This window comes from Protobothrops mucrosquamatus, unplaced genomic scaffold (assembly GCF_001527695.2).
Source record: "Protobothrops mucrosquamatus isolate PMUCROS unplaced genomic scaffold, P.Mucros_1.0 scaffold242, whole genome shotgun sequence".
NCBI classification, from domain to species: Eukaryota; Metazoa; Chordata; class Lepidosauria; order Squamata; family Viperidae; genus Protobothrops; species Protobothrops mucrosquamatus.
In genome coordinates this window covers 74,864-87,085 of record NW_015386592.1, presented here as the reverse complement: position 1 = coordinate 87,085, position 12,222 = coordinate 74,864, and the positions used below count along the sequence as shown (strand labels likewise).

The following is a 12,222-nucleotide window of genomic DNA, read 5'->3' as shown; positions in this document are numbered from 1 at the left end:
AAGAAGAGATTGGACAACCATTTGTCTGAAATGGTATAGGGTTTCCTTCTTGAGCAGGGGGTTGGACTAGAAGACCTTCAAAGTCCCTTCCAATTCTGTTATTCTGAATGGACTAAAAATTCCATTTAGAACTATTAGCCAATTTAAAGCTGGAAATCCATAGCTGCTCTGAATTGCCAAAGCTTATGCTGCTGTCATAACAGTTGAGGTGTAGCTGTTGAATAGTCAAGTTAACTTATCTTTTTTTTCCTCTCGGTCTTTTGTAAAATATTATCCACAGCATGCATTGTTTTAATGCTTTGAACTAGTATGTTAAAATATAAATTACTTCTATTGAGTTGATATTTTAAATATCAGAAAATCAAATGATTGATTTCACATTCTTAGTTCAACATTATTGGTTTCAGAGCCCAGCAGGGAAATTCTCTAGAGCAAAACTCTACTCACAATATAATTCTAGTTTAGTAGAGCTGAGGCCAAGTATATGATTTATTTTGGGTGGATATGAATGTAGTAGTAGCATACTATTGCTACAGAGCAATATAATTTTTGCTTGTACAAACATGTGAAAATCTTACAATTTACAAACAATGTAAGATCACAGAAGAATTATTTTTTTTACACAACTCATAATTGAACTTTAGAATTCACTACCACAAGATGTGGTGCTGGTTACCAGTATGACTAGCTTGAAAAAAAGAGTTGGACTTCATGGAAGTTACAGGGATCAATGGCTATTAGCTTTGATGGCAGAGTGAGTTTCTGAAGACCATCTGTTGGAAGAAGAGTAGACTTCTTTGTGCAGTTGGTTGGCTACTATGAGAACAGACTGCTGGTATAGATGGACTAGTGGTCCAATCTAGCAGGGCACTGGTTATGTTCTTATGTGCACATAACATTCTTTTGAACATGAGAGACATTGAAACCATGTGTAAGACCCAGTTTTAGTTCTCCATACATATAAATAGATGTATGTATGTATGTATGAATGGAGGGAGGGATGGTCAAAATGTTTCAAGAGCACAACATCCATACCCCCATTGCAAAAGACAGATTAGAACAGCCAGTTCTAGGATTACCCTACTTCCATAAGTCTGAACAACTTGTTGTAACTCTACAACACTGCCTGAGAATAGGTCATTTGGGGATCAGAACATTTGAATCTTGGAATATTTTGTGCACCTCTAAGATATATTCTAGTCATATTGAGGAAGTATAATTTGAACTTTAGCTTTAGGTATAGCTTTATTTAAAATCTTTTCCCCAATGGCATTTTCCCCAATAGCTAAATTTCTCAAAAGCAAATGTATATTTTTCTCCAGTGTTAGAACATATTTACATACAGTATATATATGTACATTGCATTCTTTGATTTTTTTAATGGATTGATTTGTTTTGTGAATCTCCTGTGTCACATCTAGTTTTGGCCTAGAGTATTATTGTCATTGGAAAAAGTCCAGTAGATTCTAGGATGCTTTTTTTTCGTTGTTGTTGTTCAGTTGAATAATATTGTATTTCAGAGAACTGCTTCAGTTAGTTGCTAGACAAGGAGTTCAGCAGCAGATAGTAGGCTGGGTCTGTTATATTGTTGACAAGCACTGCTTTGTATGATTTTTCATTATTATTTTGATGAGCCATGTAGAAGAACAGCAAATGGTTGCATTGAATAAAAACTGAAAAAGTAAAAGACTATGTACTTAATGACAATTGTACAAAATGGTTTCCGGAATGCAGCTTTTGATAATTCTCCTAGCTTGGGTGCTTGGTTTAAAAAAAAAATCTAATTTTTCTGAAAATAAAGAGTGTGGCAAATATAAAAGGTAAATCCCCTAAATTTGGTGTGATTCTAGATAGGTAAGCACCGTCTAAGACTGTAGCCTCATGTTTCTACTCTTAATAATATATACAGTAAGGGTGCATTTGCTTCTCTATGAATAAATTGTTTAGCCTAAGGAATGGTAAGATTTTCTGAGTGAACAGTTAATAACAGGTGAGGTGATATGAAATAAACCTAAGACCTGTAGCTGCACTTGGGATGTCTAGGCAGATATAATAGGATAAAAAGGATGGGAACAGATTATCAAAGCAACAAAAGTGAAGGGGTAGGAAGGACCCTGGAGGGAAAAATTGTTGCTGGTAAGAATAGAGAAACTCTTTGAAGCAATACAGGAAAAGCTATTGCTAAAGTCAAGGATATGAATAAACTGAATCAATTTTGCAAAGTCAGCCAGTTTGCTATAACAACTAACCACTGTACCTCGTTTATGTATCCTGATCAAGAAACTCTAATAACTCAATAGAGAAAAAGAAAGAAGGTATTCCAGTAATTTTGCTCCTTAACACTACTATCCAGAGTTTCTTCTGATAGATGAGCAGCTATATAAGTTGTTAAATCTATATAACTATTAACTACAGGAAGTATATGTAACTATTGACTAAGTAAGATAGTGAAAAACTATACTTTTTCAAACAATCTCTTCTTTAATGAATCCAGAAAAAGAATGATGTATCTTATTCTTTTATCACAATATGTATTATATTTAAATTATTATACAAAGAATAGTAGGTAAGGAATTACAGAAACACATTTTATACTCTTTGGAAAAGACTTTGAGACTTCCTGGTTGCCAATGATAACATATTTAAGGATGTAAAAGATAAAACTATGTGATATTCAAATGGAATCGGACTGTAGAATAATAGCCATAAGTCATTGGCCCATCTTTTTCATGTCCAATGCCACAATCTTAAACTGGGCAGGTTAGGACTTGTTTTTCAGTAGGTAGATTGTGCAGTAGGTTGTGATAATACCAATGGATGATTGGGTGTTTTTATAAAGCTTAGGAGAGCCACTGTGTTACATCTGTGCTTATCTTTTAATGAAAATATGACATTGTTACATTTCTGGACAATGAGTTCTTTACTAACTCTCTATCTGTTAGTCATTGTTCGATAGAATGCATGGCCATTTTCTCAATAACAATAAGCGCAGACTGAGGAAAGAGAGCAGATCTCGGAATTATGAATTATAACATAGAACTGGCTTGATCCTCTGGAGCCACTTGACTTTTGTCAGAAAGCTTGGGCAGATTTTCAAGTTTTCCGCCTAGAACTGCTTGTAATTTCTTTTGATTCCAGGAAATCTTGTGAAACAAAAAGGTAACATTTGTTCTATAAGGTCTTGACCTGAGGAATTTTCAATTGCTTTTCCTTCAAAAGTAAGAGCTCAGATAAGCTTTTTTTTAAAAAAAAACAACCCCCACACATTTCTGGTAGGCATGATTTTTATATATATTTAATGAAATCCAAGGTCACAAAAACTTTTTAAAAGAACTGGGCTTCGGCAGCACAAATCACACAGTCACGTTATACATAGCCTTCAACTTTCAACTATTTGGTGACCCTTTGAAGTTACAACAGCCCTGAAAAAAATGACTTAGAATAGGTGCACGCACTTACAACCGTTGCCACACCTTCAGTGTCATGTGATCAAAATTTAGGGACTTGGCAACTGGCCCGTATTTATGACAGTTGCCGCGTCCCGGGGTGATTTGATCACCATTTTGTGATTTTCCCCATCAGCTTCCAACAAGCAAAGTCAACGAGAGAAGCCAGATTTACTTAATGATTGCGTGATTCACTTAACAAATGCAGTGATTCACTTAACGACCGTAGCATTTAAAGTCATAAAACTAGGCATGACTCAATGACTTAGCAACTGCCTTGCTTAGCAATGAAAAATTATGGTCCCCATTTTGGTCGTAATTCGAGGATGACCTGTACTGTGTCTCAAAAATTCCCAATAGTTCTTAGAGTAAACACAACAAACTAGCCTAAAAATTTACCTCCAGTTACAGAAAGATTCCCTCCCAGTTGACTATTTTTTGAATGGAGGTAGTTATTCAAATGATTGGTGGCAGTCTATTCTACTGCTGCTCAAGTTAAATGTTAATGGATTTTGACAACCATGTTCATCAGTCAAGCCTTGACCATTATATTACTACAAATTAAATAAACATATAATAATATATAACAAGTTAGATATATAAATTAAAACCACCCAGGTGAAAAAAAAATCTCTTCTGGCAGTTTCCTAAATAAATACTGAACATGTTAGTACATCTCACTCTTCTGACAACTGTTCCTTAATATTCATATTCAGGTGTAATTTACAAATTGATCACTCATCAATTTATGACATGTAAGATGGCATGACAGGTAAATATGATTTTATCAGCCTATACTAAAGAGCATTCTTGACTCCTATGTAAAGAAGCTGTCTTGGAAAAGGGTGTTGGGATGTGATGGAAATATCACATCCTGCACAAGGTGTTGTCATTGGAGAGCATCAGGATATCTGATCCGAAAATAGGGGCCTGAGCCATGAGTTTAATTTTCCACTAATGATTGATGCCATCTCTGAAATTTTATCTGATGTGGTTTTTACAGATAAAACACGTACCAGTACAAACAAAAATAGGATTTTTTTAAAAAATTATTTACTGGATCATGTTTTATTTTTCAGATCACCGCATTATGCCTGCCCAGAAGTAATCCGGGTAAGTTAGTGTGGGGTTATGAAATCAATTATTGACCCAGGTTAATCTTTTCCTAAGGCTCTCTGGTGCTTTTAACCATTTTAGATAAATTCCACTCCATCTAGAAACGTATAACTGAGGATTATTTGCTTCAAGGTTGGTTTCCTACACAGGGCTGTCTGTCCCTGAGATTTCGCAAGGCTAAATCTTACTTGATGCATCAGGGTTGTGATTTAGAGCTACAAGAAGATTGCTATATGAGTCTTGCTCACTCCATTCTTGAAGGATTTATATGTGGTCCTGTTGCTTGATAGGTATTCTATCCACCGGCCCCTTTCCATTTCCATTTTTAAAACATTCTCTTGATGCTTGCCACACCAGTTATACTTCGCTTCCTTCAGATTGAAAAAAGACTCTATTAAAACCCTTCTAATCCTCCTCTCCTTTCCTCATCTGCATGCCACAATGCCCAGTTCATTCTTTCATATGGGAGATATGTGCCATACTTCTCTTCTCACCTAGATTTACATTCTTCTTCATAATTTATGTGTATCACACATATGAGGGATGCACCTGCCCTGAGTGTGTTTTTTGCAGGAAACTCGCTCTCCAGCATGCATGCACTTGGGTATGTTCCCACCTGTTTCCTCCATTTCTTCTTGACTGCTGCAGCAGGGCCTGGATTCTTCTCTTCGTCAAATGGTTCAGTGAAAAGCACATCTTGCTTGTTTGTTTTATCTGTATAAGATTTAATCTACTGCACGGAGCTTTCTCAGAAGGAGATTTTACTGGGTGTGAGATGTTCCTGCTTCCTTCCTATTTGATTATGCTGTAGGGCATATGGCAAGGAATATCCCCTTTAGGAAGCATACTTAGTGTGGCTGCAAATTGCCACAAATGAACAGGCCTTCCCTTTTTCTTTTTGTTTAAGAGAGAGATACTGTACATTGATAAAGATTATGGTCAATCCCAGATATTTTCCAAGCAAGCCAGAAGAAATGATTCCTGTGAAAGAATAATTTTGAAAGTGTTACGTGCTGGCATTAATGTATATTGCTCTGCTTACTAGAACAATAACCTTGAAGTCACATTCCATAACTTACATGCCATCTATGACTGCCTTCCACCTAAGCAGCTTGCAACTTGAATTCCCTTCTCTTTACTTCAAAGCTGTTGACAGAAAAATTGAAGGATATTTCTTCTAAGTATTTTTTTATTGATTTATTGATCAAAGTAGAAAGAAATCCCATAGTTCTTCACTTACAGAACCTCTCTTCACATTGAACACTAAGACAGAATGATACCACTTGTTTGGCTTCATATGTGAATCTGTCAAAACTGGCTTTTCTCAAATAAGCCTTCATCCAAGGATCTTCATTCATGAATGCACCTGTAAATTTCAAGGGTATCTCAGGATTCTCTTTTTGTTGGTAAGCTTCCCAGACCTGACTAAAGACTTCTGGCTTCCGGCTCTGCACCCAACATTTATGGTATCAGCCACCATTGACAGATTGGGGGACTAATTCAAAGATTTTTTGTATGAAGTGCCACATTCGTTATCTAGAATCCATGGTGGTACAAGAATTTGAATCTGCTTCAGAACCAGGCCATCCAGATTATTCAGACAGTACAGATAGGCAGTACTATATCCCAAAGGTGCTTTTTTCAAGAGGCAACTGGAATTCCTTGTTTTTTCTTTGAAGACGTTTCGCTTCTCATCCAAGAAGCTTCTTCAGCTCTGACTGGATGGTGGGGAATGGAAGGATTTATACTCCTTGCAGACAGCTGGTCATTTGCATTCTTTTAGAGAGCTGTTGTCTCTAAAAGTCCACATTTTGGACAGAAAGGACCGCTGGTTTGAAAGAGGGGTCAAAGAGGCCATCTATGTCAAAATTGAACAGCCCTCTTTCAATAGAGGGGGAGGGATATGACATCATCTATCTCCAGTCTACAACACAATCCTTTCAGCAGTTCTAAGAAGGCTCCACACCCATTTGCAAGGTGACCCTGATGACACAGATAAATCTCCAGGTGGCCTTAACGACTCTCTAAAAGAATGCAAATGGCCAGCTGTCTGCAAGGAATATAAATCCTTCCATTCCCCACCAACCAGTCAGAATTGAAGCAGCTTCTTAGATGAGAAACGAAATGTCTTCAAAGAAAAACAAGAAAGTCCAGTTGCCTCGTGAAAAAACATCTTTGGGATAACTATGACCTGGATGACTGAGAATCTCCAGAAAGTACTATATCATCAAACAATGCAAATCCAGGCCTAGAGTTTGCTACAGAACTTAAGAATAGACTTATTAAGTTCAAGGTCAGTTTCCCACCAATAGTCAGGCAGATGCTCATAAGCAGGAGGTGTAGATTGTTTTCCTGTCATTGTTCTCCTACAATTGGAATTGAAAGGAACATTGTCCCTAAATCAAAGTTAATATTGTGCTTTGGGCTTGTAAGTAACAGGTCCTGGTAGACCTGTTCTTTAGTGGTCTTTTAAAACTCGTCCAATTAAAACCATTCGTTTTTAAAACTGTCTACCTTTTATCTTTGGGAGTGGAAAAGATGTGGGTGTATGGCACCCAGAGCAATCCATATGGCAAAGGGAAATAATAATGATGCAGTAATTTACCAATAGTCACATCGTATGAATAAGCTCTCCATTACTGAATGGCGACAGCAATCATAGGATCCCGTTCAATTCATCTCATAGCGTCAATAAGCATAAGCAATGCCACCATTTTATAGAGAGAGACCATTTTGTATATTCCAGCAAAACTGGGATTCTTTCTTCATACTTCACAGTTTTTTAAAAAACTTCTGTATCAAATATATAAAAAAATATCAAAAAATATCACCAATATCACTTCAGATGTTCCCTAATGAATATCAGCAACTTCTCCACTGTCTTACCAACTAGCCAAAATAATGCTTTCCAAGCAGATAAGTGCCAATTTAATCAAACACATAACTTCGTCTGCAGCCTTCCTAGTGAATATCTTTTTGCTTGACCTTTTCAGGGCTACTGCATATTCTCAGCATTTTAAAAATGTTATAACTTAAGATATCCAAAAAGAGCCGAAGTCTTCTTGGACAAAGCAGAGGAATCTTCCATTCTGCAGGGCCTGTATTCCTGCCCTTCACCACTCAGGAAATAATCAGTTATTCACTTATAGGATGCACAGAGACAATAAAAAGAAGATTATGCTGCATACTTCGAATTGTAGTTCTTTTAATTGTCACCTGTGCATTCATACTACAATCCCACCTTCTCCACTACAGGTGCCTCAGTTTTAGGTAGCCTGAATGTCCCTTGGACTGCTGCATCCCTCTAGGGAAAGTGAGGGAACAGGTAGGAATTTTACCCAAGAGCACACATACTAGAGAATGATCTTCCTGCTGACAAGTCCTCCACTCTGTGTAGGCATATCACCCAAATGTGTGAATGTACAGATAAGAGTTTGAAGAACCACCAATACAGGTAAGTAATCCATTTTCACCCGGGCTCCGTATGCTTGTTCATTAAAGGAGAGGGATAGAACGGTCTGGTGGATAAGCACTGTTGGTAGAATTAATTTGGCTAGTGTTACATCTTAGTGTAATATACCCTATATTTATTTTGTATAAAGCTAAATATTTTGTATTTGAAAACTGTAAAATATAAGGCCCATACTTTGGAGAGAAAATAGTTTTTCATAGATTGTAAGTTCATCTGATTATAATATTTCCCTAATATTCTTTGGTTACCATATTGCACAGGGAGAAAAATATGATGGGAGAAAAGCAGATGTTTGGAGCTGTGGAGTCATTTTGTTTGCATTGTTAGTGGTGAGTTACGATTCTCATTATCTTTACCTTTTTTTTTTCCTTTCTATTTTCACATTTCAACTTTGGCTTTACCTACATTACTGTCATGTTCTTTTCCTGTTTACTCAAGAATGAAATTTATCTACAAGATTCCCATCAAGGAAATACATGACAAATTATTCTCCTGTTTCTCTAAATTGCTGATACTCCTATAATTGGAAGAGCAGTTTTTATTAGAATCCAGTCTTTTTTATTGCGTTAAGATAGGGAGGACACCAAAGAGATTATCATTAAAAGACGATCATAGATATCATCAATTCTGTAACTCATCCACCGCTTACTAAGACAATTCAGCAATTAATATTTATGTCCTATGATTACATTTTCTTCTCTATGTTACACATCAATATCAGTGAGATAGATCTGATTTAAAGTAACAATTATTTCTGTGCGTCTAAAGTAAATAACAAGTCTCACTCAACATTTTAAATACTAATTTATTTATATCTCAAAAACCAAAACAGGCATATTGAAGGGGGGGGACTTTCTAGACAAGCCAAAAATATAGACAAATGCTTATACAGAAGGACATTGAGGTTAATCATTGCCAAAAAAATGAATGTCTGATAGCAATGATAGCTGCAAATGACTCTAGCCATGTTTCTGGAGATATTTGGTGACCTGTCAGCTAACAGGAAAAGATTATCTCATCCTCTAAATTGGTGCAAGAATGGGTTAAGAAAGGCATGATTAGATTCACTTGCCACGCCATAAGAAAGGACAGTTCAGAAGTGCATGACAACTGGTTTCTATTTTTTTCAGGGTTCAGGGTCAGGGATATTACTGAATCTTCCTTCTAACAGTAAAGATGGCAAAACATTACCAGACAAAAGTGAAACCTGTTCTGTAGATTGGACTATGAATGTTGGCTAAATACTGGTCAAGGGAGGAGAATCTCCCAAAGAAGCCTGCTCCATATAGAAACAGAGTTTTGCTTATCAACTTAGCAACTCTGATATCAGAGTTTTGATATCAGTGTGAAGGACTGTTGGTTTCAAGTCAGACGATGGTCCCTCAGGGGCAAGTGAAATCAGATGATGGGGTGATAGCAAGTAATGTTTTAAATCTGTAACGATGCCATCTACCACGAGCATATAAATCAGAAAAGCCAAAGTACAGCCAAAACATAAAAAACTTTAATCCAATATTTGAAATGGCAAAAACTTCATTTCAATCTTTATGGAAATTAGGCCAGATTGTAGTCCCAGCAGGGTTTTTGATATGCGCTGGGATGCTTGCATCAAGTTCTCAAAAAAATAGGTTGAGCTACTTCTATGGACTTTTAAGTTATTATTATAATAAATATGTACCCTGCATGGCAGGTGGCTAATGACCTTGGCTCTCAGATTTTTCATTGTAGCTGAAATGTGGTTATTGCCATTACAATTAGTGAAATGCAAAATTGCATTTGAAGTTTATGAGTCCTAGTGGTGACATCCCTTTGCTTTTGATTCCAAGTTGGAAAGATATGCCCAAATATTTAAAAACTTCATTTTGATCAGTGCTAAAGCCATTAACTTTCCAAGAATGGCAGTGAATAACAGACCTTTTAGAAAAGGTGATTACTCTAGCTCTGTAATAGTTGGCCATTGTAGCTAGTTTGATGTAGCAGTTAAGGCACCAGGCTAGAAACTAGAGGCCATGAGTTCCAGTCCCATCTTAGGCTACAAAGCTAGTTGGGTGATCTTGGGTCAATCACTTTCTCTCAGATTAAGGAAGCAGGCAATGGTAAACCAGTTCTGAAAACTGCAGGGAATTGTCCAGGCAGTCACCAGGAGTCGACACTAATTCAAAGGCATAAAAAAAAAAGTTTGTTCTTAACAACAATAAAGGACAAGAGCAGGAGACTCCAGTTCAGCTCTGCTAGCATTAGGAGAGGAAGAATCCTGTCTCCTTCTTAATATACAAGGAGAATCTTTTGCATAGTAAATTGAGTTAGGACAGAAAGTGAAAGTGACGCCAAAATGTAATCCTGCTTCACTCTTGTGTGGATGTGGATTATGGATGAAAGTGGAGCACTACAGCAAGCATGCATCCCATTGTGTTTGTATTTTGTCGTGATCAGCAGCAGAAGGCATCCATCAATACAAGATTCAGTTCTTTTCCCCAGAGTCTGGCTCTAGGGATCGGATCAAAGACTATGGACATATAACATTTTAATAGCAATATAAAGAATCCTTCAGAGGTGGCAGATACATTTTTCTATTTGATGGTGAAGGATAAGGTACTGGAGTGCTGACTGGCCTTCCCTTCTTTCTTCAGTTTTGTACCATCTAATCTGTGACTTTTGTTTTGAAGAAAGTGCCTAGTGCACCGTTGGCTTATAACATTCAACAGACCAATGGGGAGAAATTTAGCTGGGCCTTTCCTATTTTCTTTTCTTTTACCTTTTTTTTTTACATTTTTACAACTTTTTTTTTTTACATTAGGATTATTCTAATGCAGGGGTGTCAAACTGCCGGCCCACGGGCCAGATGCATCACGTGGAAGCCACGCCCACCCCATTGCCGGCAATGGCAAAACTGCCCCGATACGTTGTGCGACGTCACGTGACATCGCGAGTTTGACATATCTGTTCAAATGCATGCACAACGATGCCAGGACTGAGGTCCACCAGTCTATATTTGCATTTAGCATTTCTTTTAAGGTCCTATAATTTCTAGCTGGTTACTCATTTTTGAATTCTGCAATAAGCTTAGTACATCAGAAGGACTCACTGGGGTGGAAAAAATGTTTGTAATGACATCAAGGTGATAATCCGATGAGATTAGGACCTTTGAACCATTAAAAAGAAGATGCAACATTTTTTGGCTCACACCAAAATATGACGCTTGATCATGAGACTCAACAGAGATCTTTTGATACTATCAACCATGGTATTTTACTGAGCCAACCATGGGGTTGGGAATTGAAAGCACCATCCCTTCTCAGTGGGCAGCTTCCATCTGTTATCAGGGAATACAGATTAACTTGGTGACCCCGATATATGGAGTGCCATAGGGGTCAGTTGTCTCCCCCTCCCTTTTAACAGGTATAAGAAGCCACTGTGGGTGGGATCATCTGATAGCGTGGTGTACAATATCATCAATGGTTCATTACTGACCTGGGCTGTTAGGGAGAGGCTGGAAGATGTCAGGATTTGGATGGGAGAAACAGACTGAAATTAACCCTAGTAGGTATTGCTGTTTGTCCATCTGAGCTCTCTGTTACTGCCAGAGTTGCTTCTTGACAGCCAGCAATTCTTGTGAAGGAGCAGGTTCATGATTTAGTGGTCCTTCTGGATTCATGGCTCCTGCATGATCAGCAGGTAGGAACCATAGTTAGAGGGACCTGCGCCCAACTGCAGCTACTGAATCAATTGTAGCTGTACCTGGGGTAAGAGGACCTGGCTACAGTACCTCATACTCTCATTATTATCTGGCTTAAATATTGCAGTGTGCTTTACATGTAGCTGCTCTTAAATACTACTCAGAAGCAACAACTGGTGTAGAACAGAACAGCTCATGGGCTTGCTGGTACTCATCACTGGGAGAATACAATGTCAATTCTGTAAGTCCTACGCTCATTACTGGTTAGGTTCTGGATAGAGTTGAAGGTGCTGTTTTGACCTATAAAGTCCTTTATGGCACCTGGATACCTATAGGTCATCAGTTCAGCCCATATCAGCCTAACCCAGAACATCTAGGGAAGGGAATAGCTAGGGAAATACTCTTTGCAATCATACATGTTCTGAGAGGCTCAGGACACATGAAGTTAAAAACTACTGCTTTTCTGTGGCAGTGCTGGTATTTTAGAATAGCTGCCTGACAGAGATCCTCCA

The 12,222-nt window shown here is 37.7% G+C and overlaps 1 protein-coding gene across 1 annotated transcript in view; it reads left to right on the top strand.

Moving 5' to 3' along the window:
* The window catches only part of LOC107286057 (serine/threonine-protein kinase BRSK2), a 396,585-nt gene that overhangs the window by 325,038 nt on the left and 59,325 nt on the right, over nt 1-12,222 (top strand). Inside the window, exons 6-7 of the mRNA XM_015814351.1 lie at nt 4,526-4,559; nt 8,295-8,363. Of these exons, the coding sequence (XP_015669837.1) occupies nt 4,526-4,559; nt 8,295-8,363 (103 nt within the window). The remainder of the gene's footprint in view (nt 1-4,525; nt 4,560-8,294; nt 8,364-12,222) is intronic.